We start from the raw sequence: 27,622 nt of genomic DNA, 5'->3' as shown, positions 1-27,622 counted from the left end.
AGGGTGCAGTTGCCTCTACTCTGAATCCCAAGCAAGTGGCATTCCAACATATACAGCCTTTGCATATGGAAGTTACATCTCCATCCCTCCTAAGATTCTAAGCAATTCACACTACTAATCATCAGGACATGTTTTATTTGATCAACATGTATATGCAGTGAAGAAAAAATACTAACTAATGTATGATGTGGAAGATACTGTTTTCAAGGCCAGCTTTTGGTTTCCATGATACAAAAGAGAGTAATGCAAGGGGCAGAGATCGCCCTTAGGGAGGGCTGGCCTGTGACCCACTTTCTGAGGCTTCAGGACCCACTTTTGGGTCCCAACCCAGATGAAGAAGAAGAAGAAGAAGAAGATGATGATGATATTGGATTTATATCCCGCCCTCCACTCCGAAGAGTCTCAGAGCGGCTCACAATCTCCTTTACCTTCCTCCCCCACAACAGACACCCTGTGAGGTGGGTGGGGCTGGAGAGGGCTCTCACAGCAGCTGCCCTTTCAAGGACAACCTCTGCCAGAGCTATGGTTGACCCAAGGCCATTCCAGCAGGTGCAAGTGGAGGAGTGGGGAATCAAACCCGGTTCTCCCAGATAAGAGTCCGCACACTTAACCACTACACCAAACTGATGTTGGGAGACAGTGCCTTAATTGAACTAGTGGTCTTCAGAAACATGGTGATTGTAATTATGAGGTTGCTCTCAATCTAAAATACTTTAATATTTTTTGCAGCATGGATTAGAAAGAGGAGAAAGGATCCACCTACTATTGAGGTAAGAGACGAAATACATTATGTATCAACCTCAGTTGGATTTCAGTTGACTAATGAGTTCAATCAGAAAGTGGTCTTGAACAGCTTTTATCATTCTGGCTCGAATACATCACTTTCTTTAATTCATGAGTAGAAGAGGGAATCGTACTATTGGGTGGTGCCTGATGAGAAAATTTAGTTACATTTAAATGACCCAATGTAATAGAAGTGATGAATTCCTTGTTATTAAAAAACTATTTAAAAAGTAGCTGATGTTCCTGAAATGTCTGTAATGAATATTCTGAAACTAAGGATGCAATAACTTCTTCACCTCTTGAAAGCTGTCATTAAGTTGCAGCCCTCCAAACCAGTTACCAACATATTTACCAGGGCAGCAAAACAAATTAGATTAATATTTCGCAAAGCTATTGAAATGGCACTTTTCATAGCATTAACATGTTCTCAATAAAACTGGAATAAACGCATTAACAGGGCATTGGGAGGGCAGAAAAGCACAGCATCTGTATCCTCATATTTAGCTAAAACTGTGTTTAGTTACATGACAAATACAAATTGTACAGTGGTAAAAATTTCCAGGACAAGCAGATGAATGGAAGCACCCAGGCCTTTTCCTGTCTTCCCATTCCAGCTCACTTAACCTCCATAACTGTGCTATGGTTTTTCTTGGAGTAAAGAAGAGGATGCTTGGGTGATTAGCCGCCCTGAGCCACTTCGGTGGGAAGGGCGGGATATAAATCAAAATATAAATAAATAATAATAAACAAAATAAATAAACTATCCTGTGGCCCTCCTGGACCAAGAGATGGGAGTCCTGGGCAAGATCTTTGAAACAATAATCGAACTTTCTCTCCTTGTCCTTTGAAGCTTAGGCAGCTTGGGATGCCCATGTACTATCTTCTTCCATCTTGGTTAAGATAGAATTGCTCTTTCCTTGCACAGATATATTTGTAGGGCTTGGAAAGATAGCCAGAATAACCTCAGAGACCTCTTTTTGGCTGGGGACAGACAGTACTCTGTGTATGTATGTGTGCGTGCACGTGTGTGTGCAGAGTTACATAATTATTAAGTAATGTTTTATAAATCTTTTAACAGAAAACCTATGCAAAATGAATGGCTCTTTTTGTGTTTGTGTGTGAGGTTTCCTTTTTGTCCATTTTATTCTGAGGGCATAGTATTTTATCTAGAATCATTCCCTGGGTAGATTGATTTGGATCCTGTGTTATACAGTTTATGACAACAGTGTTGATGTGGTAAATGCTGTTTGACAGCTACTGAACTGGGGAATTCTTTCAGCTGTATTTCTTGTTGTACTGTGTCTCCACTTCCATTGAGAAAAGTGTGTGAGTAGAAGACCTGTGCTTTTTAAAGTTAGATGTAGGGGGAAGATTGCAAACTCAGATTCTCCCCCTCCCCCTTATGTGTCTTGCTTCTTGCGGGGCCTTCAGTCTGCTGCCTCACCACTGTGATGCTTCTTTATTTTAAAAAGCACACCAAATTGGGGGCGGAGGGGAGAGTTGGGAATGGGGGCTACCCAGTGGCCTAATGGTTAGCTTTTAGGCATTGCTTTTCTCTGTATCCTCCTCTCCCTTTCTTTCTTCCTCTGTGAATGCCTCTGGCTGTCACTACCAACCATGGAAAAGAGAGGACCTATAAATAGGGGTGTTGCCAAAAATCCCTGTGCCTGTTCTGGTAGGCAGGGGGCTCAAGTGCACTATATATGCCTTGACCTGGATGGCCCAGGCAAGCACAGTTTCATCAGATCTCAGAAGCTAAGCAGAGTTGACTTTGGCAAGTATTTGGATGGGAGACCTCCTTGGAATAACAGGAGTCAGGAGTGCAGGGGCAAGCTTATTCAGTCACCTCCTTGAATATCCTCCAGGCCCCCAGTAGGGGTCAGTCACCAGAGGTTGCCATGATTTCCAGGTGCACACACACACACAGACACACTCGCAGATGCACATATAAATACAGAAGTACTAAAAAAAGTGGACTGCATATATGCATTTTCATTTTTAACTTAATATGTTTATATCCTGCTTTTCCTCGTGGTGCAATGCGTTTGTATCTAATAGACACTGTGTTACATAATACAGTGAAACTTCTTTTATCCATGGTCTGTTGTTTCTTCCTCCCCCCAAAAACCTTGCCCTTATTTTTGGCTATATTTGCTTAATAATACCCCCCCCCACACACACACACACTAGTTTGCCCCTCAGTTTTCATTAGTTATCAGGGTGCTTTTCTGTGTAGGTGCATATTTAATATGACCTTCAGAGACATTTTTTGAACCACGGGTTCAACACAGTGACGTCTCTCATCTTGCTCACCAGTCTGATTGCAATGGTACTAATGGAAGAGGGCATAATTTCTGGTTTTTATTTCCCTTCCTGCTTGGAAGATTCCTGCTTCACACACATATGCACATCTTTTAGAAGCCCATCTTCAAATTCCAGGCATTCAGAACTTGTTTTTTTCTTGCTGTATTTTCCATACATAGTGCCTCATGGATTTGGACAGTTATCAGGCCCCTCTCAGTCTCCAAGCTGTAATAATATCAGATATTCTCAGTTCTCTTTAATGCACCAGGCTGTCAGCCTTATTAAACTTTGCATGTGTATATGTAATAATATCTAAAGAAATAGAGGGAGAGGGGAAGTCCCTTTAGCAGGGGCCTCTTTGAAGTAGAAGAAAAGGGTAAATATGTGGTTTCGCTCCTCTGAATAGTCACTCCTGCCAGCTGCTTTTTCCTTTTGGTTTCCAGCTTCCATTTACTCTTGACAAGCAGGTGTTTGAATTGCTGTGAAATGGAAGCAGTTTGGGGTACAGTTTGGAGTGGTAAACCTGTGATTAAGACCCCTCCACCAGCTTCTATTTCTCTTCTCCAGTTACCCCTGTCCATTGTGGCTTTTCTCTTTCTAAAGCTAAAGGGGAGGTGGGTTGTTGCATTGTTTGTATGGAATGCTTAATTGGACCCTGTGTTTCCATCTGCGGTAAGCCAAATGCCATCTAGCAAGTTATGCCCTGATGGTATGTGCATGTGTATTTAAGGTTGGAGATGGAGTTTAATAATAATAAAAAAAAACCCTTGCATTTTAATGTGAAATGGAAATACATTTATGTGTTCCTATCGCTAGTGTGGGAAGCCTGAAAATGGCTTGGAATAGAAAATACGGTAAATAACCACTTTTCATTTCTAATGCATTGTGTGTTTGCTCTGCAGTAATAAAAACTAAATGGCTTCTGAATTGCACAGTTGGATACAAGGTGAAATGTTAAAAAGAAGAAACTTTTTGTGACAGCTCCTGTCTCCTTTCAAACTATTTCTAGCATTTCAATAATTATCTGTTTTGACAGCCTCCTTGTCAAGGGAGGAAAATGTACTTCAGTGAGTAGCAATAAGCATAAAGTTTCAGTTATTATTTTTCCCTCAAGAAGAGAATAATTATGTTGAAAATTACATTATGTTTAGTTACCACAGTGCAGAACAGCTTTTTGTATTTGATCGTAAGACGGTTATTTATTTCAGAAGTGGCATGATGGAAACTAACTTCAGTTGTGAGGGTACATTTTCATATAACTCCAATACCCGATTGCCCAAATAAGGTGTAATTCAGCTGACACTTGGAGCACACATTTGGTTTTTTGCTGTTGTTGCTTGGCTGCGTTTTAAATTCAAACAAGTATAAGTGGTTAGATTAATACAGTGGGTCTGTGCATGCACAGACCCCATGTGGGACTGCGCAGGTACCAAGGTGTTGGACTTATTTAGACATTTACTCCTTGCTTTTCTCCACAGTGGGAACACAAAGTGGCACAGACATTGTTCTTCCTTCCTGCACTTCATTTCCATGACAACCTTTTGAAGTAGGCTATGGTTGGAGAACCAGACCCAACATTACCCAGTGAGCTTCTGTGGCATCATAGGGATTTGGACTAGATCCTAGTATCTCCAGATCTTTGTAAGGCATTCTAACCACTACAGTATACTGCCTTTCCAGAAGATGTTTTCAGTAGTTTATAACTGTGCCCCTGACTGATCAAAGTAAAAGCCTTAGATAGCAGCCTCGGTACTGGGTCCCATGCTCTTTAACTTGTTCATAAATGATTTAGAGTTGGGAGTGAGCAGTGAAGTGGCCAAGTTTGCGGATGACACTAAATTGTTCAGGGTGGTGAGAACCAGAGAGGGTTGTGAGGAACTCCAAAGGGATCTGTTGAGGCTGGGTGAGTGGGCGTCAACGTGGCAGATGCAGTTCAGTGTGGCCAAGTGCAAAGTAATGCACATTGGGGCCAAGAATCCCAGCTACAAATACAAGTTGATGGGGTGTGAACTGGCAGAGACTGACCAAGAGAGAGATCTTGGGGTCGTGGTAGATAACTCACTGAAAATGTCAAGACAGTGTGCGTTTGCAATAAAAAAGGCCAACGCCATGCTGGGAATTATTAGGAAGGGAATTGAAAACAAATCAGCCAGTATCATAATGCCCCTGTATAAATCGATGGTGCGGTCTCATTTGGAGTACTGTGTGCAGTTCTGGTCGCCGCACCTCAAAAACGATATTATAGCATTGGAGAAAGTCCAGAAAAGGGCAAGTAAAATGATTAAAGGGCTGGAAGACTTTCCCTATGAAGAAAGGTTGAAACGCTTGGGGTTCTTTAGCTTGGAGAAACGTCGACTGTGGGGTGACATGATAGAGGTTTACAAGATAATGCATGGGATGGAGAAAGTAGAGAAAGAAGTACTTTTCTCCCTTTCTCACAATACAAGAACTCATGGGAATTCGATGAAATTGCTGAGCAGACAGGTTAAAACGGATAAAAGGAAGTACTTCTTCACCCAAAGGGTGATTAACATGTGGAATTCACTGCCACAGGAGGTGGTGGCGGCCACAAGCATAGCCACCTTCAAGAGGGGGTTAGATAAAAATATGGAGCAGAGGTCCATCAGTGGCTATTAGCTACAGTGTGTGTGTGTGTGTGTGTGTGTATATATATATAATTTTTTTTTTGCCACTGTGTGACACAGAGTGTTGGACTAGATGGGCCATTGGCCTGATCTAACATGGCTTCTCTTATGTTCTTATGTTCTTATCTGCTCAGAAGAAACATGCTGTCTTCCTGGTCATTCATGAGGGATATGTGTATTGCAGTGCACACTTGCTTCTTCTAAAGGCCAAGTATATTTTCTTCCCTTCAGACTATTTTTAATTCATATGCAAACAATTTATAAGATTAACCAAGATTTCTTGAAGTGGCTGATTACCCTAGGTTAGGCATCTTGTTTGTGTTTTCTGGGACATTATTTCATGATGGGGATCGAGGTGAGTTCACAAGTTATTCTTCATGTGAAGCCACCAGTTTGTTCTTGTATCAGGTGATTGGATGTTTCTTGTGGGCTTTTAGGGGATTCACCACCTCTGGATCCAGTGAGACAATAGCACAAGTTGTAAGGGGGCAGAATGCCAAGGAAGGAAGGAAGAGGGTTAGCCTGTCTGGAATTCCCATCATGTTATGTTGGAGCTCTGAAGGTGAAGTGATTAATGTCTGTGAAATTGTCTTGCCAAAACTTCATAACACTTTTAAGAACATAAGGCAAGCACTGATGTATCAGACTAGTGGTCTCTCTAGTCCAGCATCCTGTCTTGCACAGTGGCACTTGAGCAAGCCTTAAGAACCACATCTTTGTTAACTCATGGATTTGAGTCCTCTTCAAATTTACCATGAGTGGTAGGATTGTTCCTGCAGAATGCAATTTGCTTGCCTCCCCCGTTCCATTGCAACTCAAAATACTCCCCCCAGCACCCTGGAACAACATGAGGGGAGAAATTTGTTTATTTATCTTATGGCAGAATTACACACAAGAAGCATATAATAATATAAACTATGTAACCAATTTGATACCGATTGAACAATCCCACTAAATACTATCTAAATCGTCTCCCCTTGAGTACATGGATCTGTTAGTCAGCATCTAGCTCATAGTCTGTATAGTTTTGTTTTTGTTTTTAAAATGACACTGAAATTGGAGACAGTAGGAAGAAATTTTCTTTTTAAAAATTGGCTCCCTAAAGCCCAGCTTTCCACTTTCATGGCTTTCTAGTGCCTCATCACTGTCTGATTCTGCCTGTTTGCATCAAATCTAATTGAAAAGAGTGAGGGAAGCACCTAAACTGAACGGGTACCTAAACTTCTGCCATATACCCCCCAGCCTCCTGACCCTAGTTGAAGGAAGAAAACCTTTTAATAAATCAGTAATTCCATCATCTCAGTTTGTAAGGCCACTGAGAATACTACATTGTTTTCTTATTTTAAAAGAGAATGTGATTTGTGGTACAAACCAGATCAGATGGTCAAATAGCAGAAAACTAAAATTTTTTTTAATAATAATAATAATAATTTTTATTTGTATCCCACCCTCCCCGCCGAAGCAGGCTCAGGGCGGCTAACAGGACATGGTCTACACCATGTATAAAACAATTTTAAAATATAGTTAATAAATACATTTAAAAACAGTTACGTAAAAATTTAAAACTACAATAAATTAAGGTGCTATGTTCAATAGATGTATTCCGATGGCTAGATATCGCTTTCAGGGTTCCTTATAAGCTTGCAGAAAGAGGGTGGTTTTGCAAGCCCTGCGGAACTGATTAAAGTCCCGCAGGGCTTGCACTTCCTCCGGTAGTTGATTCCACCAGTGGGGGGCCATTATGGAGAAGGCCTGCTCCCTCGTTACTTTCAGTTTGTCCTCCTTTGGTCCAGGGATCCTTAAAAGGTTTGGGGAGCTAGATCTTAGTGCTCTCTGGGGAACACGTGGAGAGAGGCGGTCCCTAAGATAGACAGGTCCTCGGCCATATAGGGCTTTATAGGTAATGATGACCAGCACCTTGTAGTGAACTCGGAATATAATTGGAAGCCAGTGCAGTTCCTTCAGCCCAGGCTGCACGTGTTCCCACCGAGGTAATCCCAGTAGCAGCCTGGCCGCCGCATTCTGCACTAGCTGCAACTTCCGAGTTCGGCACAGGGGCAGCCCCATGTAGAGGGCATTACAGTAGTCTAATCTCGAGGTGACCGTTGCATGGATCACTGTTGCTAGGTCGCTACGTTCTAGGAAGGGGGCCAACTGTCTCGCCCTTCTAAGATGGAAGAAGGCGGATTTAGCAGTGGCTGCTATCTGTGCCTCCATTGTCAGGGAGGGCTCCAGTAGCACTCCCAGGCTCTTGACCCTGCGCACTGGTATCAGTGATGCACCGTCAAAGGCCGGTAGGGAGATCTCCCCTCCCAGCCCGTAGCGATCCACGCAAAGGACCTCTGTCTTCGCTGGGTTCAGCTTCAGCCCACTCAGCCTGATCCAGTCTGCCACGGCCTGCAACACCCGGTCCAAATTTATAGGGGTGTCGGCGGTCCGGCCGCCCATCAATAGATAGAGCTGAGTGTCATCAGCGTACTGATGGCAACCCAGCCCATGTCTCCAGGCAATCTGGGCAAGGAGGCGCATAAAGATATTAAACAACATTGGGGAGAGAACTGCCCCCTGAGGCACCCCACAGTTAAGTAGGTGTCTCCGGGACATCTCTCCTCCAACCGCCACCCTTTGTCCCCGACCTTCAAGGAAGGAGGAAAGCCACTGTAAGGCTAGCCCCCGAATTCCTGTGTCGGCGAGGCGGCGGGTCAGCAGCCGATGATTGACCATATCGAACGCAGCCGATAGGTCTAGCAACAGCAATACCGCCGAGCCGCCTTGATCCAGATGTCGCCAGAGGTCATCCATGAGGGTGACCAACACCGTCTCCACCCCGTGGCCTGGACGGAAGCCGGACTGATATGGATCCAAGGTGGAAGTGTCATCCAGAAAACTCTGCAACTGCAACGCCACAGCCCTCTCGATAATTTTGCCCAAAAAGGGCAAATTTGAGACCGGCCGGTAATGAGCCAATTTGGCCGGATCCGATGTAACCTTTTTCAGGAGAGGGTGGACCACTGCCTCTTTCAGGGGCGTTGGAAAATAGCCCTCCGAAAGAGATCTATTTATGATGTCCCGTATAGGACATCTTAACTTCTCCCGGCAGGCCTTAATTAACCAGGAGGGGCATGGGTCCAGATCGCATGTAGTAGGGCGTGCAGTTACAAGGATTCTGTCAACCTCCTCCAAGCTGAGTGGGTCAAAGCAGTCCAGGGTCGAATTAGAAGACACGCACGGAGCCTCGAGTTCGCTCACTGTATCTAATATGGCCGTGCAGTCATGGTGGAGTGATTGGACCTTGTCTGCAAAAAATTTCGCAAAAGCCTCACAGCCTATTTCCTATTCCTTAACATTTGCCTTGTGGCAATGTAGTAAAATTCCGAATTATCCTAAACAATTGTGCCGGGCGCGAGTTTGCAGACGCAATCTTGGTCGCAAAGTATGTTTTCTTTGCGGCCTTGATTGCTATCTCATAGGACCTCATAAACGCCCTATAAGATGTTCTAGTCACTTCATCACGGGTGCGTTGCCATTGCCTCTCTAGCCGTCTGAGACCTTGCTTCAGCTGACGCAGTTCCGGGGTGTACCATGGAGCCAGCCTACTCCGAGGCCGTAGAGGGCATCGAGGTGCGATCTCGTCAGTGGCCCTAGATAGTTGAACGTTCCATATCTCAACCAGGCCATTGAGGGTATCGCCAGAGGGCCAGGGATCCCGCAGGGCCGATTGGAATCGTTCCGGGTCCATCTGGCTCCGCGGGCAAGCCATAATAGGCTCGTCGCCTAAACAGGTTTGGGGTGGCATATCTACATAAGCCCTAAGGGCGAGGTAGTCCGACCATGGCACCACTTCAGTGGTTATATCGTCCACCATAACCCCGGCCGCAAAGACCAGGTCTAACATGTGACCGGCCTGGTGAGTGGGGGCTGCAACAAACTGAGAGAGTCCTAGTGTTGCCATGGATGACACCAGGACCGTCAACTAAGAATAAGATTTAAAATATTACAGGATGGAAAAATGGAGGCCTGGCAGTACCAACTATTAAATTATACCTAGAAGTTTGTGATGGACCAAAAAAATGCTATTAAATAGTTTAACAAGTAATATTGCAAGAACACATAGTGAACTATTTAAATATATAGTACTGGCAGTAAGGGTGAGGTTTGCATCTAAATGGAAGGCAAAAAAAGGCCCAGAACTGATGGAATGGAAGAACAAATTAATTGAATATGCAACAATGGCAAAACTAACATCTTATTTAGATAATAGATTGAATTCAGAATTTCAAGAAAAAAGGAATGTACTTTTTGACTGTATAGCTGAAAATTAGGACTAAATTGTTAAAATATTACAGGATGAGAGAGCCAGTTTGGTGTAGTGGTTAAGTGTGCGGACTCTTATCTGGGACAACTGGGTTTGATTCCCTACTCCTCCACTTGCACCTGCTGGAATGGCCTTGGGTCAGCCATAGCTATCTCAGAGGTATCCTTGAAAGGGCAGCTTCTGTGAGAGCTCTCTCAGCCCCACCTACCTCACAGGGTGTCTGTTGTGGGGAGGGGGGGAAGGTAAAGGTAAAGGAGATTGTGACTGCTCTGAGACTCTGAGATTCAGAGTATAGGGCGGGATATAAATCCAATATCATCTTCTTCTTAAAGTGAATGATTAAGAGAGAGTCAGGCAATACATGTTTGTAATAATGAAATGTTAGAAATGAAGCAATGAAGAAAAGATAACAATAAAGAAAAAAACATAAATGAAAATTTAGTGTATATACAAATAAATCTTATGCAGTCAAGTAAGTTCTGATTGACAGATCAGTGTAGTATTGTAGTTTGTATTGGAAATAGATATTGTAGATAAAGTAGATTGTTCCCTCTAAGCTGAGTTAGTGTGAGCTAGCTCACAGTTTTTTTAGCCTCCAGCTCACATATTTTTGTCTTAGCTCAGGAAGGATGGCCTCAGCTCAAACTAATTTATGCAATAGCTCGCAACTTTAATGCCAGTAGCTAACAACGTAGAATTTTTTACTCACAAGACTCCACAGTTTAGAGGAAGCATTGTAGATTACCACAAATTATTGTCTTGTGTTCATGCCTACGCTTATGCCTATGTTTGTGTACTATGATTGTCTATATAATATGTACAATTGTGGCAATGTACATTTTTTATTTTCTGTTTATAAACATTTTAAAAAGTGGCATGAGCTGCATGTTCCCTCAGAACACAGGAGCTAGCAAGCAACAAAAGCTCTGCCTAATGCTTGGTCCTCACCAGGGGTGGCCAAACTGCATTGCGAGAGCCACATGAGGCTCTTTCAGCATATTGTGTGGCTCTCAAAGCCCCCACTGCCCCATCGGCCAACTTGGAGAATGCATTTCTCTCTTTAAATCACTTTGTCAAGCCAGCTGGAGGCTTGGAGAATGCATTTGAAGTCGCTTTATTTTTCCTCTCCCTCTCCCATCTATTTTCCTTCCTTCCTTGTCTTGCAGCTCTCAAAATCTGACATTTATTCTATGTTGCTTTTACATTAAGCAACTTTGGCCACCTCTGGCCCACACAAATGGCATAGAACCAAAAAAAAAAGAAAAAAAGAAATCCACCCAGAACACCTTATCAACTCAACCAATCTCATTTCAGTCTTCCCAAGGTTTAAAAGCTAGTCCATTTGGAGTGGCTGACCAGATTATTCCATAGCTAATGAAAAATGGTTATATACTGTCATCCGCATGCAATATCTTAAGTTGGGTTTTGACACGATGGAAATGTGAGGTAAGAATTACTTTACCTATAGAAGCCACATCTCTTAGAAGCAGGTTGAAATGGAAGCTTTTGCATTGAGAGGCAGATTGAGGGTTAGGTCCAGATTACTTTTTCCCATCAGCAGAAATGGATCATTCCTGTCTCCTCTCTCCCACTTTAAGCCACATAAAATGCTGGTCCTGGAGGGACAGGGGACTCTGAGGAATCGCTTGGGGGAGGTGGTAATCAGCAAGAAGGGGAAACTGGTGGAAGTTGCAAATTTAGTCTGGATCCAACCTGCAAAGGACATGATAGCAAAGAGGGAATTTGAGAAGGGAAGAGTCCTGGCTTGTGAAAGAAGACGGAATCAGTCCCGTTTACCGACCACATTTTAAAATTCAACTAATATAAAGTCTTACGTTGTGGCTGGAGATGTGCAGTTTGGTGCAGTGGTTAAGAGCATGGACTCTAACCTGGGAGATCTGGGTTTGATTCCCCACTTCTGCACATTCAGCTGCTGGGTGACCTTGTGTCAGTTACAGTTCTCTCAGAGCTGTTCTCTCAAGAGCAATTTTTGAAAAAGCTCTCTTAGCCCCAACTACCTCACAGGGTGTCTGTTGTGGGGAGAGGTGGGGAAAGAGATTGTAAGCCGCTCTGAAACTCTTGAGTGAAGTGTGGGTTATAAATCCAGTCTCTTCTCTTCTAATTGTAATAATGAATGGAAGTTGTTTTCTAAGAGCTGGATTCCTCTGCAAAAAAATTTCTGGACTAAGAAAGTCACAAGCAAGCTCTACAGTTATTCACCTATTATGGGCTGTTTGTTTGTTTTTTTCTTTAAAAGAAAGTCAAAGTAACAAGGTACAGTTCAGATCTTAATTATTGTAATTGATTAAAGGTTGTTTCAAGATCTGAATTAATTAACCATGACCTTGATTTGATAAAAAAAATTGTTGGCACGAACATCTTGGGAAGCACATCTTGTGTAGAAGCACTAGCTGGCTGACAGCAGTTGGTTTTAAAAAGCCCCTGTTTTGTCATTTTTGTGTGTTTTTCTTTTAAATATGCGTTTCTGAATTGGGCTGCTCTTGTGCTTATGCTTCAGACTGTCCTTCATCTATCCCTCTGGCTCTTCTTTCCCCTTAGCATGGCTGCATTCATGTTTATTTGCTGAGGTTGCAGGAGCTGTCTTGACTTTGAACATTCAGAAAGTGACGGGGCCAGGCCACTGCTCTCCCAAAGCCGCAGCAGAATGACCTTTAAGTATTATTATTCCATTTTGAATATCTTACTTGTGAGGGCCAGGAAGCTTGACCAGGTTGGTCAATTAAAACGTGCCCACCAGTTTTTAGCTTTTATCGTGGAACTCTGTTTTTAATTATCCCTCCTATGTTAACAGCACTGACACTGAGAAATTAATGCTAAACTCCATTAATGTTTTAAAATACTTTCAGTGTGCCCTTCATAGTTCACCAAGTATTAAAGAAAATTGTCTCTGAAAAGATGTGCTTATTCATATTTAAACGGTCATGGTTCAAGTACACTGCTAACTTCATGCTAGATGCTGTAATTAAAATGCTCCATACATTTTAGCAACTTTTTGCAATTCAGAAACAGAACATTGGTGTTACCAGATCCTTTCTAACTATGAAGGTCTAGTAATTATCTGCAATCCATTCATGCAAAGCCAAAAAAAATGCACTGAAAAATGTGTGTAGAGATTAGGAAAATTAGGCAGTTTCTACGAGGATGTGAAAACGTTACTGCTGTTAATGTGTATTTAAGAGAAGCATATAAGAATACTTTTTAGTATTACAGTCATCCACATACTTATGTGCAAATGTTAGGATTCAATGGAATTTGTGCAAATAAGAATGTATGAAAGAGGGAGTTGCTAATTATAAAAGACCTTAATTGTACAAAGCTATGGTCTGCTAACACTCTGCATCCAATTGATGCTAACCATGCACTATCCTTGCATTGACCAAAACCCAAATTCATATATCCAGATGTGTGCCTGGATGTGTGTGTGCACCCCCATCCCTTCCGATTGGTCCTTGTATTTGTTTTTGCTGCAGTATTAAGTCCCAACTACACATATTTTTCATGTGCAGCGTCTTTTCCTTGACAGAAGTCAGTGCTTTTGTAGATAATGGTTACCATCTCTTCAAATGGTTTGTCATCTTGCCCATCCTCAACAAATTGCCACCTGGCTCAGAGAATTCCAAGTATTTCAGTTGTTCCATGTAAAGCAGATAAACTGTAGAGAAATTAGCAAACATCCCAGATCTCATCTGAAATATTAACAGAAAGGATAACCTAATTCATTTCTTAGGGTCAACTAAAAATCACAAAGTGTTGTAGGAGCTTTTGAATTTTATAAAATATTTCCTGAAGCTCAATTTTTAAAAAGGGAAAGGGGAGCAGGCTTGGTAGAATCCATGCCACAATACAAAAACAAATCTTAAGAGGCTGGTTTTCATGGGCTAGCGTTTATTTCAGGTGCAATGAAGGCATGGTAAGGTGAGAAACCATCAAAATTGGAGCCAAAAAGTGATATATTCTTGCAGAATCTAAACTTGTCTTTTGCATCAGTGATGATGCTGTTGGCCCAGAGGGTCAAGGTGAGGTCATTGGCTGGGATCAAGAAGGGCTCATAGACAAATGACAGTTTCTGATGTTCCTTCCTTCTTGCCACTTGTGTGTACCCAAGACATTCTTAACTTGTGTAAGCAGCCTGGGATTCTCTGAGAGCATAAAAGGGAAATGTTCCTGGTGGAAGTGAGCAGCGACTCATGAAAGCTTATTCCCTGCCACAAATTTTGTTAATCTTTAAGGTACATTGACGCTTTTGGGATATTTTCATACTGATCTACATCAAAGCCATGAGGCCAGTGGGTGGGAGCTGTTGTTAATCAGAAATAGGCTTGGCTGATACAAACCAAGTTTGCCTCTGTCATGGAAACTCTGCACAAGCTACCTTTTCCCATAAACTGCTGTGGACTATTTCCCCCCTCTTCTCATGAAAGTAAGCAAGAAACTAAACTTCCCAGATGAAATACAGCAAGACCTTATCCATGAGCTTCTTTTTTGCCAGCATGTGTTCTGCCTCCATTAACTCTCTGGTCAATGTAATCTTCCCCTCAGCTTCCCCCTAGTGACCAAACCTTAGAGGAGGGGCTTCTATTGCATCTCTCCATATTCCTTACGGGCTTGACCTTTGCATGCCAGAAAAATTAGAAAGTTAATTGAAGTCAATTGAATTGTTTTTACCTTGCATTAGAGGCACAGTAGGTTTATTACATTGTGATAATGGAGATTCATTACTCTGCAATCTCAATTTCATTTTGATATGGGAATTTGGTTTCCTTTTTATGCTTACATTTGGCAGATAGCCACTTGATTATCCATGGTCAGTGTTTCATTTCCCTGTAACTTCTGTGAAATATATGCTCTTTATAAGGTCCTTTTCATTCCCCCCCCCCCCCCATGTGGCTGGGTCATGCACTAAAATAGTGGAAAATCTTTTACACTTTTTGTAAACAATTGCAGTAAATATTGTGTTTCACATGTATTACAGATTGGTGCTGTTAATGGGAGGGTTTACCAACTGAGGATTCCAGCATGCTGAGCTTGGAGAAATAATACAGTTGCTAATACCCCCAGGCTTTGAGTCAGGTTGAAATCATGTCTCACATGGGACACAAGGGTATTTGAAGGACTACCTCCTTCAACATAGGCATTTTGGTTAGCTAGATACCCAGTAGTGTGCTTCTGTACTGGCAGAATTGAGGTGGGATGAGCATGACAGATGGGACGTTTCAGAGCTGGCTTAGTGTAGTGGTTAAGAGTGGCAGACTCTAATCTGGAAAACCAGGTTTGATTCCCCATTCCTCCACATTAAGTGTACCGGGTGACCTTGGGCCAGTTACAGTTCTTACAGAACTCACTCAGCTCTACTTACCTCAAAAAGCAGCTGTTGTGGAGAGAGGAAGGGAAGGCGATAGTAAACCAGTCTGAGATTCCTTTGGAAACTGAAGGGTGAGATATAAAACCAACCCTTCTTCTAGATGAGTATTTTTGATTATTTTATTTATTATTTTACTTATTTAATTTACATTATTGACAGTTGGCCTTTCTCACAGTTGGCGTCTCAAGGCAGATTATACAGAGTGAGTCAATACAATCAACAGAATGGGATATTCAATAAACAATGCAATAGGATTAGGGTTGTAGAAATCTAAAAACAGAACTTGAAACAAAGCATAGCATTAACACGACATATTAAATAATGCAAAAATTACATAGTAGGACCCCAAGTGTCAGCAAGTTAAACACAGCAGTATAGACCACAGTCCCTAATAAGTCATCTAAGTAATCTTGTGAATCATTTAGTACAGTGCAACTTTGTTGCCTGAGTAGAAAAGCCCTCTTGAAAATTTCAGTTTTCTGTAGTTCTTCGAAAGCCAGTAGGGAGGGAGCTCTTGTCCCTCTCTGGTTTATCTTGTGTCAAGCCTTCTGAGCATTAAGAAGAGGAGATTGGATTTATACCCTACACTTCACTTGGAGTGTTAGAGTCCTTTGAATTTTTGTTTTGTTTGATATGCATTATTCATTAACATTATTATTGTATTGGAAAAGCTCAATAGGGTCCATAACTACCCAATAAGATTAATACCTACCCCATACATATGTCTTCTCTGTCATGGCCCACCTGAGGTCAGGAAGGTTCCCATGCTCATATTTCACAAACCATTTAAAACACAATAGTTTAGGAGGCCATTTTTATAAAGGAAATAGGGCTAAATCATTAAAAAATGCACTGTATTTCTACTGACATGGTATGTCTTTTATTGTTGAATGTGTCATGTTTAATACTCTTTGTTCAATTCCTAGGCCTTTCTCATTGAATATTAGATGTATCATATGATTGACATTACTGACTTACATAGTGTAATGCATTTTGAGTTTCAGTGAGGACAAACTATAAAAAGTTGTCATTTAAATAATTATAAAGATCAATTCTCTATAAAGAAAATAATTTCAGCATAGTTTTAAATTGGACTGGAATGTGTTTTGTTTAGGCAGAGACATTTGTCTTTGTTGCTTGTAACCACTTAAAGGCATTGTGCATTCACAGGAAATTTTTAAGAACGAGAAATACAGAGAAGAATTAAAAAGGAAGGTGGATGAATGTTATGAGAAAGACAGACTCCTACAGGCAAAAGAGTATGAAGAGGGACTTGTGGCAGAACCAGCTCAAATCAAGATTAAAGGCCATGCGTCTGCTCAGCATTATGGAAGGCATGAACCCTCAGAAGACCCAGCCAGCATTGGGAGTACTTTTCAGCCTGGTTCTTGGAAACCCCCGCAGGATCCTGAACATAAAAAATGAGGGGCCAGTTGCAACAATCCAGTTGTAAAGTATCTAAATATGAATTTAAGCATGAAGAAAATTAAACAGCATGTTTAGTAGACATGGCAAGGTTTCATACACTGCAGATCATTGACCTACTGGTGAATTTGATTTTGAGTAAAAAAAAAGTAGATTCTACTTTTTAATGTGAGGATTAAACTGAGTCCTGAAATTTGTTCCGATATTACAGTTGGCAGAACGATATTGTATGTATTGGGTATTAGGACAAATGCTGTTTATGAGGATTGAAAAGGATCTTTTAACTTGTACTAGAAAAATACTCAAGGTACCAGGCTATTTCCATTTAGATGCAAGTATAAGTGGGAGTAACCTGGCAGCTGCTGGCTTACAAATATGGACCACTCTCAATAATAGAGGAAAGTGGTTTAATTTCCCTCATGTATAATAGTAATCTACTACAGTAAGCTGCACCTTTAGAAGAACTTGTTACAATTCTGGTACAAGTATACAGTTTTTAGACTGTGCATGCCTCATACACAAAGGTATGAAAAAAGCAGCTTGGACTCCACTGGCAGTCAACTGAAACAAGGATTCAAATTGTGTTATGTATAGGTAATGTATAAATATTAGTATTGTTGCTTAAAACAGATTTGCACCTACCAGCCATGGTTGTTCCAGACAAATGCCAGCCAACCCACACTTTTTTGCTGTCTTACAAAAAAAGAACACAACTACAAATGCAAGAGGCTGCTTTATACTGAGTGAGACCATTGGTCAGTACAGTTTATTCTGACTGGCAGTGGTTGTCCAGGGTCTGCTCTACTTCCTGATCTTTTTAACTGGGAATAAAGGTAGCCTGGGACCTTCTGCACACCAAGCGGATGCTGTATCATAGAGCCATAACTCCTCCTCCTCCTCCTGCTGGTTTGCTTCTTTGTAAGAATAATCCTGGACTGAGGCAGTAAAAGCTGAACTTTAGCAACTATAGTAATGTTTTACCTTCCTTATCCACAGTATCCTTCACACACAAGCTCCTAGCATACCACAGAAATAGCACATATATAGCTGCCTACAATGGGTTGCAGAATGCAGGAGTAAGCTATACTACAAAGCATTGTAGAAAGGGAAGACAGTACATATTTTCCATATGATAAAATTTTAAGTTTGTAGGTCTTTAATCATCAATCAGTTAATATTTTTATGAGTATGCTGTATGAATGTACTTAAAGTAGCTTACAAATAGATTCCAAATTAGAAAATATGTCCCAGGACAAAACTACTCAAACTGATTAAACTTTAATGCAAATTAAACAAATTTCTGGAATTCTTAGGTTTTTGCACATGATCTCTAAAATTTACAACAAAAAAGTACAAAACGTAAGAACAGTACTTCGTTTAGAAAAGGAGAGAGTTCTGTCCAGTAGGTTACCATTTTAGTCCTTCTTTGTTCGTTTAGCTTTAGCAATATTTTCCTGGCGTTTTTGTTTCTTCTTTTGTTCTCGCTCCCTGGCTTCAATCATTTTTGCCAGTTTCCATGACAGTAGTGCACTTGCTAAGAATAAGGGGGTGAGAGCCAAGATCACTGTGGTTAGAAATCCATATGGGTCCTTAGCAGCCCATTCCACAATGTACTCCGCCCAGGATTTGATGTTATCAAGCATCTTTTCTGCCACCGAGTAGGGGAAAATCCTCCAAAAAGAAAACAAAGGATGCTTTCAGTCACACAGTAGCTTACAATCTGTATATGCTACATAAGCGAAGATACTGTGAAGCCACACCTCTTTTCAGACATAAACTGCAATATAAAGATCGTCTTCATTTCACAATAAATAGTGATGACAGTCCTTGTCATCAGAACACATTTTCCCATGGATTAAAGGAGAGGAATGGCAGCCCTTTAGACTTCTATTTGTAATGTACTACTAATTTCACATCCATACTGTGATACTCACCTAAGTGCTACTGAATTGGCTGGATGCCTCTTGATGCAATTTGGGATTCATATCTTAATTCAAAATGTGAATAAGGCTGGATCAGGATCTTTGGTCCTGCAGTCAGGAATATGTTATATCTTTACCAGCATTTCCTCCAAATTATGCAGAAAACTGTTTTTTGCTGAACTCATCTACTATCTCACATCTCCTCAAAACCTTCCATGGAGATCCCAGGAATCCTCCACCTCAGCTTCTGTTCTCTTTATGTGTCTCACCCACATATAAAACATACTCATAATGATAGCATGTATCACATGGCTGCACACTTACCTAGGAGACTAAGAAGCTCCAGTTTAACACCACGGCACTTGACACAGTTGTAAGGGAAAGCTAAAGGAAAAATACAGTAAGTTCTGATTACATACCTTCTAACGAGATCAAGCAACAGCTGCATTTGCTAAAGATGCAGTTCCAAAAAATTAACATATGAACTTAGTATTTTGCGTGAAAAACTATTTCTACAAACCAATGCTTCAGCAGCCAGAGGCTTCCAGAAAAATGCAATATTGGCATAGGAATGCTCCGTGACCCTGTTGGCTACTGGAGAACAGAAGTGAGAATCATAACATTACAATGACATACAGTCACCACACCATACTTCCCTATGGAACAGCTGATAAAGATTATCAGGTTTATAAATAAAGTCATAATTTGAGGACACCTATTCCCTGGGATCCAGATGTCAAGAGGAATATTCACTGAGGCTAGTGTATTAAAGCCTAATAGTTCAGACAAAACATCAGCAAGAACAGTAGCTGCTCAGCCAACAAATAACATTAAGGATGCACCTCTACAGCCAAGTAAATAACTTCTGTGACATCTTTACATCTAGGACCACTTCCTGCATCATAGCAAGGACCCCCTGTGCTCTTTCCTGGGACATATTTGCATGGAGAAATGTGCAGTACACTGACTGCCAGCCCCACTCCCTGCACAGGACTGCCTTTTCCAAAATTGTGCTGTCTGACTGTACTGAAGCATGCCTTCCTCAATATCCAGTCTGCCCTTTAAGTGGAAGCTTGAGATTAAGTCCTATTCAGTAGCTATGTGTAGATAACTCTGCAATTAAAAGAACTTATTTTTATTTCTGTTTAGGAGTATGTGAACTCATCGACTCCACAGGCTTATGTATGTATATTTGGAAGTCACAATTTGATTAATGGGGCTTACTCTCAGGAAAGTGTGTGTAGTAGGAATGCAACCTGTACCACAAAGATCACTCAAGCTTCCAGGACTGAATCTGACCCCCTCTCCTCCCACCCCACTACCTGTTAAGACTGAAACAAGCCTTGCATACCCTAAGAGTACTTGACATGAATATTTACTCCTTAGCAACTTGTCTTACAAGCAACATGAGGAAAGAATTTTCCTTTCTTTCAGTTGCATTATAATAATAATAAAAGTAGGATCATGACAACTTAGGATAAAGTGGAATGCTATCTCCTTAGCACTGCAATTTTGCTAGCAGACTTGGCTGCTGGGATTAATCAGCATTGCCTTCATTTTCACACACACGCACATCAACTTTGCAGCTTTAACCAATTTAATTTAGTGCAGTTTTAGACTGTCTTTCCTCCAAGTAACTCATGGAATACATCACTATTTCTTACTCCATTTTAGCAACACAACCACCTTGTGAAACAAATAAGTACGGTCCAAGGTCACTTTCGTGGCAGACTACGGATTTGTATCTAGGTCCTAGTACAGTATTATAACTGGCTTTTTAACATGAGACACCTGTACCTGTTGAACTCCTGCCTCATTACTTCCGCGCCTGCGAAATAGACCGCCCCTTGTCAAAAGCAATGGAAAACAAATGGGACAAGAAAGCTTGACCGTTTTCCAAACAGTGAAGATAGGAAGATCTCCAGCAGATCATGAGGGAAGCGTCCTTAACCCACGAAGAGAAGGAAGATTTCCTAGCAGCAACGTAGGTTGCAGAAAAGGGGAAGGAGGAAGGAGCCCGGGCAAAGGGAAGCTGATGAGGTTAGTGCGGGAGGGGGGGCAGAAAGACGTCGCTACCACGATGTTTTCCCTTCGACATTCTCGCGGGTGGGGGGGAGACTATTCAGACAACCCTTTCCCGGCCCCTCCCTGCCCAAGGGAGGCCTCCGCTCTCCACCATCCCCCTTTTTCTTTCCGAAAAGGTCCACTCACCGGCCCACCGGAAGTAGAAAGCAGGCAGAGAACGCGTTCCACCCTCGGCTCCGCTTCTATGACTAAGGGACGATCATAGAGGCTACTTCGCCGCCTAGCGAGGCCAATTTCAGACAGCACGGGGTCAGTCACGTGACTAGGGGAGCGTTCTGGGCCGCCATTGCTTTGTGGGGGTGACGCTGTGAGGGGCGACAATCACCAGCCAGCCGTAGACCTCGAGTGTGTTGTGAAGGACGGGCTTCCGGAAAGGCGGTAGGAGTGTTCTCTGCAGAAGCATCTCGAAGCTGACAAACTCTCAGTGCAGAGAGGGTACCCGTGGCTCCCTCGCAGGATTTTCGCCGTTTGGAGCGCGAGCGTTAGCACGCCCCTCCCCCATAGCTCTGGGGGGTGAGTCGGCATGGAAGACAAGGGTGGGCATGGGTGGAAGGACCATGCATTTCACTGGGAGAAACCCCGGTAGATTATGGTTGGTTGTCATACATCGGAGGGGTGTCAGTTCCCCGCTTGCAGGGCACGCTTTTCAAATGGGGGCTGCCTGCCGGCTCCTGCCCTGCAAACAGGCGAGCTCCCCTCTTGCAGGGCAGGTGTAGGTGAGCTTGCCTCTTGCAGGGCAGGTGTTTAGCCTGGAGAGGAGGCGGCTGAGAGAGAGGTGATATGATCCCCATCTTCAAGTACTTGAAGGGCTGTCATCTACAGGATGGTGTGGAATTGTTTTCTGTGGCCCCAGAAGGTAGGACCAGAACAAATGAGTTGAAATTAAATCAAATGAGTTTCCGGCTCAACATTAGGAAGAACTTCCTGACCCATAGAGTGGTTCCTCAGTGGAACAGGCTTCCTCCGGAGGTGGTGGGCTCTCCTTCCTTGGAGGTTTTTAAACAGAGGCTGGATGGCCATCTGACATCAATGAAGATCCTATGAATTTAGGGGGAGGTGTTTGTGAATTTCCTGCATTGTGCAGGGGGCTGGACTAGATGTCTCTGAAGCTCCCTTCAGCTCTATGATTCTTTGTGTGCACAGCATCTGCTCTTCCCAAGCGGTGGCATACAAAGGTGCAGGAGAAGCAGCCCTTGAAATGCTCTTGGCTTCCTGGGTCACAGACCAGGGAAGCTAAGAGTGGCAGGATGATATGTTGGTGTGTGCTTTCCTTGGAGCCCAGCTTCCGAAGCCGGGCTTGGGGAAGGACACTCCCCTCCTATGTGCTCTGTCCTTGAGGGCTAAAGCGGCAGGGCCTTCCCTTGCAAAGGAAGGCAGGCTCAGAGAAGAACATGCCCCGCCGGTTGCTCTTGCCTTCAAGGCAAGCTTAGCCAGGCAGGGCACATTCTCCTGTGAGCTTGAGAAGCTAGGCTTGGAGGAGAACGCCTGCACACTGTGCTCTCGAAGGCGCTCCAAGAATGCTGGTCTTGGAGTGCCTCTGAGAGCGAAGGTGTGACTCGCCCACAGCCCCCGCTCAGCCTTCTCAGGTCTGCTCAAGAAGGCTGAGTGGGGGCTGTGGGCGAGGTGTGCCCGCGCAGTGTGCTCTTAAACAGTACACTGCTCAGGCACAGTTCACCTGGAGCCTGCCCAGCTCAGCCCCCCCCCCATGCCTGCTCTCCCCACGGGCGGGGGTGTGGCAGCAGGGCATAGGTGCGTCAGGCACATGCTATGCCCCCCCACTGCTCCACCCAAACCCTCTTTCCATCTGTATGGCCCCTCCTTTTACTCTCACCCTTGCTGCCCCACTGCTCTCGAAGCCCTATTCTGGCCTGCCCCACTGCTCTCGCTGCCCCACTTTCCCCGCTGCTCTGCTCCAGCCACCCCCCGCTGTTCTGCTGCTCTCACCCCCCTCGCCACTCTTGCAGCTGAGCAGTGGTCTGGTAGGCCCCGAGGAGTGGTCTGGTAGGATTTCTTTTTTGTAAAAACAATTTTATTATTCTACAACATATTATATCACTATTTCATTTACTTCTCTCAAATAAAAGTCAATATGTTGCATCACATTTCCACCTCCCCTCCTCTCTCTCAAGACTTCCCCAGTGTTACTTACAATATAAAAGCAATAAAGATAATTTAACATTTAAAAAAAAGTTTAAAAAGAAAAAAGGAACTTATACTTTTTTATGGTTATTACCTCATTCGATTAATAATCCAGTATATTACTAAATTAAGTCTTATTGTCTATCTTATAATCTTTTAAGAAAGAACAAAATATTTTCTCATACTCTCATTTTAACTATCATTCTTGTCTTGTCTCAGTAAATTAAAAATAGCTGATAAACAAGTTATCCATTATCAAAGATTTCAGGTTTTCACGGCTGGTAACATCATTGGGGTTTGTAGAATCTTTCGGGCTCAAGTGCCGTGTTCTACTGGAGAAAGTTTTTCTTCCAGACATTTCGTTCTCGGCTGCAGGTGCAAGATAGAGTGGTGCTTCTTCCAAGTATTAGTTGACAGCCTGGCCCAGATTTTCAGTTGACCTGAGCAGTTTCTTGTACATGTTGAAAAGCTTAGGGGACTAGACGAAGATTTATGAGATCTTGAAGCCCTAAGGCAAGGGGCTGAACAGCAATCCCCCAGCACCATCTTCTGAAACCTACACTCCAGGTAGTACTGGAACCACTGTAAAATGATGTCTCCTATTTGCAGCCTGGAGAGGTGGTCCAGAAGGATACCACATTTGAAAGTATTGAAAACCACTGAGAGGTGCAGGAGAATCAACATATTGTTCGTCTCTTAGCACTGGTCATCCAGTAGAGTGACCAAGGCTGTTTCAGTTCCATAACTAGAGCTAAAACAGATTGGAAAAGATCCAAACAATCTGTTTCATCCAAGAATGCTTGAAGTTGTCCATCCACCATCTGTTTGACCACCTTTCTCTAGAATGAAAAAATTGACAGTGGTTGCTATTGAGCAAAAAAAGTCTGTTTTTAAGCAGCCAAATAGCCTGCAGTTAGTTCTACAATGTTAGAATACCGTTTTTCAATTGGTACCAGTGGAAAGTGAAAATAACCCCTGCGAAAACTCAAAGAAACATCCACGCTGGAAGTGAGGATTGAAACAACAGCTTCATCATATAATTCAGCAAAATTCCATCAACAAATTCATTAAGGCTCTCCATGGTGGTTCAGATTTTGCATTAACCCCTAAGCAAAATGCTATATTGCTATGTTGTATTTTATGCTGTGTTAGGAAAAGAGAGCAGGAGTGTCAGGTCAAAATCTGAAATGTATAAAGAACACAGAGTAATAATGTAGCATGGTTCTAAGATGTAAGGGAACTATGGGAAAAAATAGAAGCTTTGTATGTCCTATAATCTCATTTTGTCTGTGATGGGGCTGGGGAAGATTTGATACAGTTTTTGAATACAAATTGGTACAGATTCTCTGCTTCTTAATTTTCACATTTTACAATTGTCTGTAACCCTAATTGTTCCACAAAGAGCAATTAGTTAATAGTTCATGTGCCATATATGTTTGTTGTTTCTGAAACGTTCTTTGTTGTGTGTGTTTTTTCATCTCAGTCTGTTTAATCTCAACATTTGCATGGTTGATTTTAGTAGAGTTGGATCAGTTTTGAATCATAGGTCATTGCCTCTGTAAAGATTATTTCCTCATAGTGAATTTTTTTAGACTTACTATTTACCTTGTATAATCTTTTGAATCTTGTTTTATTCTGCCTGCAAAATAATCTCTCTTCCCCCCCCCCCCCCCCGTCCCCTCAGTTTCTGGATAAGCACCTCCCCGTTCAGTTGCATGTTGAGTGCTTTCTGAAGGGCCATGAAAATTAATTTTTTTCCTTCTGCCCTTTTCCAGCGTGTACAGTGCAAATGCTTTATCAGCACTTTGCCAGCCATGTGTGACATATCTGCAGCATCTGCATGCCAATAGGTAGTATTTCTTTTTGTTGTCTTTGAGCCAACCAGGCTCTTTTTGTGCTATTGGAAACGATCTTCCAGAGGTGAAAATATTTTAAAAACATAATGACATCCCAGTTTGTCATGCAGCCACAGAATATATAACATTGTTCACTATTGTTTGTTGTGCAGACAGTTGTGATGGGCTTGGAACTAATCCTTAAACTAGCAAAACTGAATACATGCAGTTCGTGTGTCTTAGAAGTGTAAGGCCCACTATGTTCAGCGGGCATTAATAAATTTTGTTAAAACTTGTGCTGAAGACCTTTTGAAACAACCCTCCTGGTTGTTTCATCCTGGTTTAACTAGTTAGTGGATAATAAATTTTGTTAAAACTTGTGCTGAAGACCTTTTGAAACAACCCTCCTGGTTGTTTCATCCTGGTTTAACTAGTTAGTGGATCAGCCGGTTTGGAAACATTGAACACAGTATTTAATAATGTCTTCCTCTTGATACTGATGGTGCTGAGCCAATCTAAATGGTCTAAGTGTGAATAAAAAGCTTGTTGGTTCTCATGAGCCACTATGAGAAGGTGTTCTTAAATGTTTCTGGACCTTGCAGAAGAAAACCGTAGCCCAAGTGTGTCTGCAGATCTTAACCTTGCACTTGCAGTCCTGGGTCACAGTCAGTGTTCCCTCTAAGCTGAGTAAGCATGAGCTAGCTCACATTTTTTTAGCCTCCAGCTCACACATTTCTGTCTTAGCTCAGGAAACAATGGCCCCAGAGCAAGCTAATTTATGCAGTAGTTCACAACTTTAATGCCAGTAGCTCACAGAATGGAATGTTTGCTAACAAGACTCCATAGCTTAGAGGGAGTATTAGTCTGGTCACTGTGTAGGTAAGGTAAGACACAATGGGAGAATGCTGTATAGAAGTGCTAGTATAGTCCAGGGGTGGCCAAACTGCAGCTCAGGAGCCACATGTAGGTCTTTCACACATATTGTGTAGCTTTTGAAGCCCCCATCAACCAGTCGGCTGGCTTGGATGAGGCATTTGTCTCTTTAAACCACTTTGCCAAGCCAGCTGGTGGCTTGGAGAATGCACTTAAAGTTAAAGTTGCTTTCTTTCCACCTCCCCTCCCTGATCTGTTTGCTTTCCTGCCTTCCTTCCTGTTCTCAAACATGTGACGTTCATGTCTTGCGTCTCTCAAACATCTGACATTTATTTTGTGTGGCTCTTACATTAAGCAAGATTGCTCCAGAAAGAGCAAACAAAACATCCCTCTTAGTTAGTAATACTGTATAGCCATCTTGATGGCCATCTGGCAGCAATGCTGATTCTGTAGTGTAAGCAGATCATGAGAAAGAAGACAGGAAGGGTTTATTCAGTGTTTAGTTCTCATGTCCCCCTCTTTGGGGTCAAGCAGCAATTTTTCTTCACGTCAATTTTGCCAGGGATCCTGAAGAGTTCTTTCTTTCTCTCTCTCTCTCTCTCTTGCTCTCTCTCTTTCTCCATTTTCTGGTCTTGAAGCAGGGGTCACTGAGAGTGTGTGTAGGGGGGAGGTATTTGTGAATTTCCTGCATTGTGCAGGGGGTTGGACTAGTTGACCCTGAAGATACTTTCCAACTCTATGGTTCTATGCTGCCAAGTAGCTTTCTGCATGTGCATCCCCATTCCAAGCAACTGGTTCGTATGCTGTGTCAGAGCTATAAATTTTAATTGTTCTTCCCCGATGTCTTAGGCCTTGATCATGCACTCTATAAGTCCTTAGCAGTTATGACTGACCCAAATGTTGATTAAAAATGTCATTTCATAGAATCATAAGAGTTGGAAGGGACCTCAAGGGTCATCTAGCCCAACTCCCTGCACAATGCAAGAAATTCACAAGTAACTCCCCCAGACACATACATTCCCAGTGACACCTGCTCCATGCCCAGAAAATGGCAAAAACTCCAGGATCCCTTGACAAACTGACCTGGAGAATTGCTGCCTGACCCCAGTGTCAATCAGCATTTCCCTGGATGTGTAAGAAAAGGCCACAAGAACAAATCACTGATGCAGCCCTTCCCACCCTCCTTCTCATGATCTGCCTAATTAACAGAAACAGCACTGCTGTCAGATTACTGCTAAACCTGTACCTTCATTCTGAATATGGCTGAGATTTGTAACCTTGTTTTAATTCCAACATTTGTTTCAAGGTATACATGACCTTTTTAGCCCAAGGTCAGCATTGTTGATCTGGTCTGTTTTGTTTATTTAATTATATTATTTGTTTGTTTAAATTGGATCCCTTGAGGAAGAAAAGTAGCATGTAACCTAGTAAATAAACAGATAATTGTTTTGTTCTGCAGCCCAGTTAAATGTACAAACCAGGGTGATGTGTTGATGTGTTTGTGAAAAAGCAACTGGTGCGTCATTGCAGCAGTGATGAGTATATGTACCCCTCTCCCTTTTTCAGTCATAAATATCTGTGTATATCAGGCACGGTCCATTTTCAAGGAAATGACAGAATAAAGGATTAGGTGGTGTAATTAACAAAACATTTTGGGGGTGAAGAAGTGGGGGGGGTTTTGCCTAGTGTTGGATTTCAACATGTAATGCCTTGGTATTTTTAGCTGATTGTTTATAGATATTTCCACTGAAAAGTCATTCTGGAAGGGAGGATGGAAAGGTGAAGGACTGATGGTTCCCATGGGAAAAAATGAGTTAATTTCCACTTCCTAGCAGTGGAAAGAACAAGCTGAAATCATTGGGGTGGGGGGAGAGTAATTTCCATGCTTGGATCACTAACTGTAGAACAGAAGC

The 27,622-nt window shown here is 42.4% G+C and overlaps 3 protein-coding genes across 11 annotated transcripts in view; 2 read left to right on the top strand and 1 right to left on the bottom strand.

Moving 5' to 3' along the window:
- NDUFAF2 (NADH:ubiquinone oxidoreductase complex assembly factor 2) overlaps window positions 1–17,035 on the top strand; it is a 79,210-nt gene extending 62,175 nt beyond the window's left edge. For both annotated transcript variants that reach the window (XM_060235944.1, XM_060235945.1), the window contains 2 exons: window positions 730–770; window positions 16,601–17,035. In XM_060235944.1, coding sequence (XP_060091927.1) covers window positions 730–770; window positions 16,601–16,855 — 296 coding nt within the window. In that variant the 3' untranslated portion in view covers window positions 16,856–17,035. The remainder of the gene's footprint in view (window positions 1–729; window positions 771–16,600) is intronic.
- A 941-nt stretch (window positions 17,036–17,976) lies between these two features.
- SMIM15 (small integral membrane protein 15) lies at window positions 17,977–21,160 on the bottom strand. Of its 2 annotated transcripts, XM_060235946.1 has the most exons (3): window positions 20,989–21,160; window positions 19,102–19,161; window positions 17,977–18,526 (listed from the first exon to the last, which is right to left on the bottom strand). In XM_060235946.1, the coding sequence occupies exon 3, from the start codon at window positions 18,496–18,498 to the stop codon at window positions 18,271–18,273; it is 228 nt and encodes a 75-aa protein (XP_060091929.1). In that variant the 5' UTR covers window positions 18,499–18,526; window positions 19,102–19,161; window positions 20,989–21,160; the 3' UTR covers window positions 17,977–18,270. The 2 variants fall into 2 exon arrangements, with proteins under 2 accessions (XP_060091929.1, XP_060091930.1); XM_060235947.1 differs by lacking the exons at window positions 19,102–19,161; window positions 20,989–21,160 and adding an exon at window positions 18,790–18,896.
- The window catches only part of LOC132569652 (THAP domain-containing protein 6-like), a 29,960-nt gene continuing 23,239 nt past the window's right edge, over window positions 20,902–27,622 (top strand). Inside the window, exon 1 of one of the 7 annotated variants that reach the window (XM_060235936.1) lies at window positions 20,902–21,375. The gene's annotated coding sequence lies outside the window, so the exon portion shown is untranslated. The remainder of the gene's footprint in view (window positions 21,376–27,622) is intronic. The other 6 variants (XM_060235942.1, XM_060235937.1, XM_060235940.1 and 3 more) reach the window with 6 other exon arrangements.

The sequence above is a fragment of the Heteronotia binoei genome, chromosome 4 (genome assembly GCF_032191835.1).
Source record: "Heteronotia binoei isolate CCM8104 ecotype False Entrance Well chromosome 4, APGP_CSIRO_Hbin_v1, whole genome shotgun sequence".
Lineage (NCBI taxonomy): Eukaryota > Metazoa > Chordata > Lepidosauria > Squamata > Gekkonidae > Heteronotia > Heteronotia binoei.
The sequence above is the reverse complement of the archived record's forward strand: the minus strand, read 5'-3'. Positions and strand labels throughout refer to the sequence as shown.

Excerpts from the sequence above, each read along its gene's own strand:
- SMIM15 (XM_060235946.1), bottom strand. The coding sequence starts at position 18,498 with ATGCTTGATAACATCAAATCCTGGGCGGAGTACATTGTGGAATGGGCT.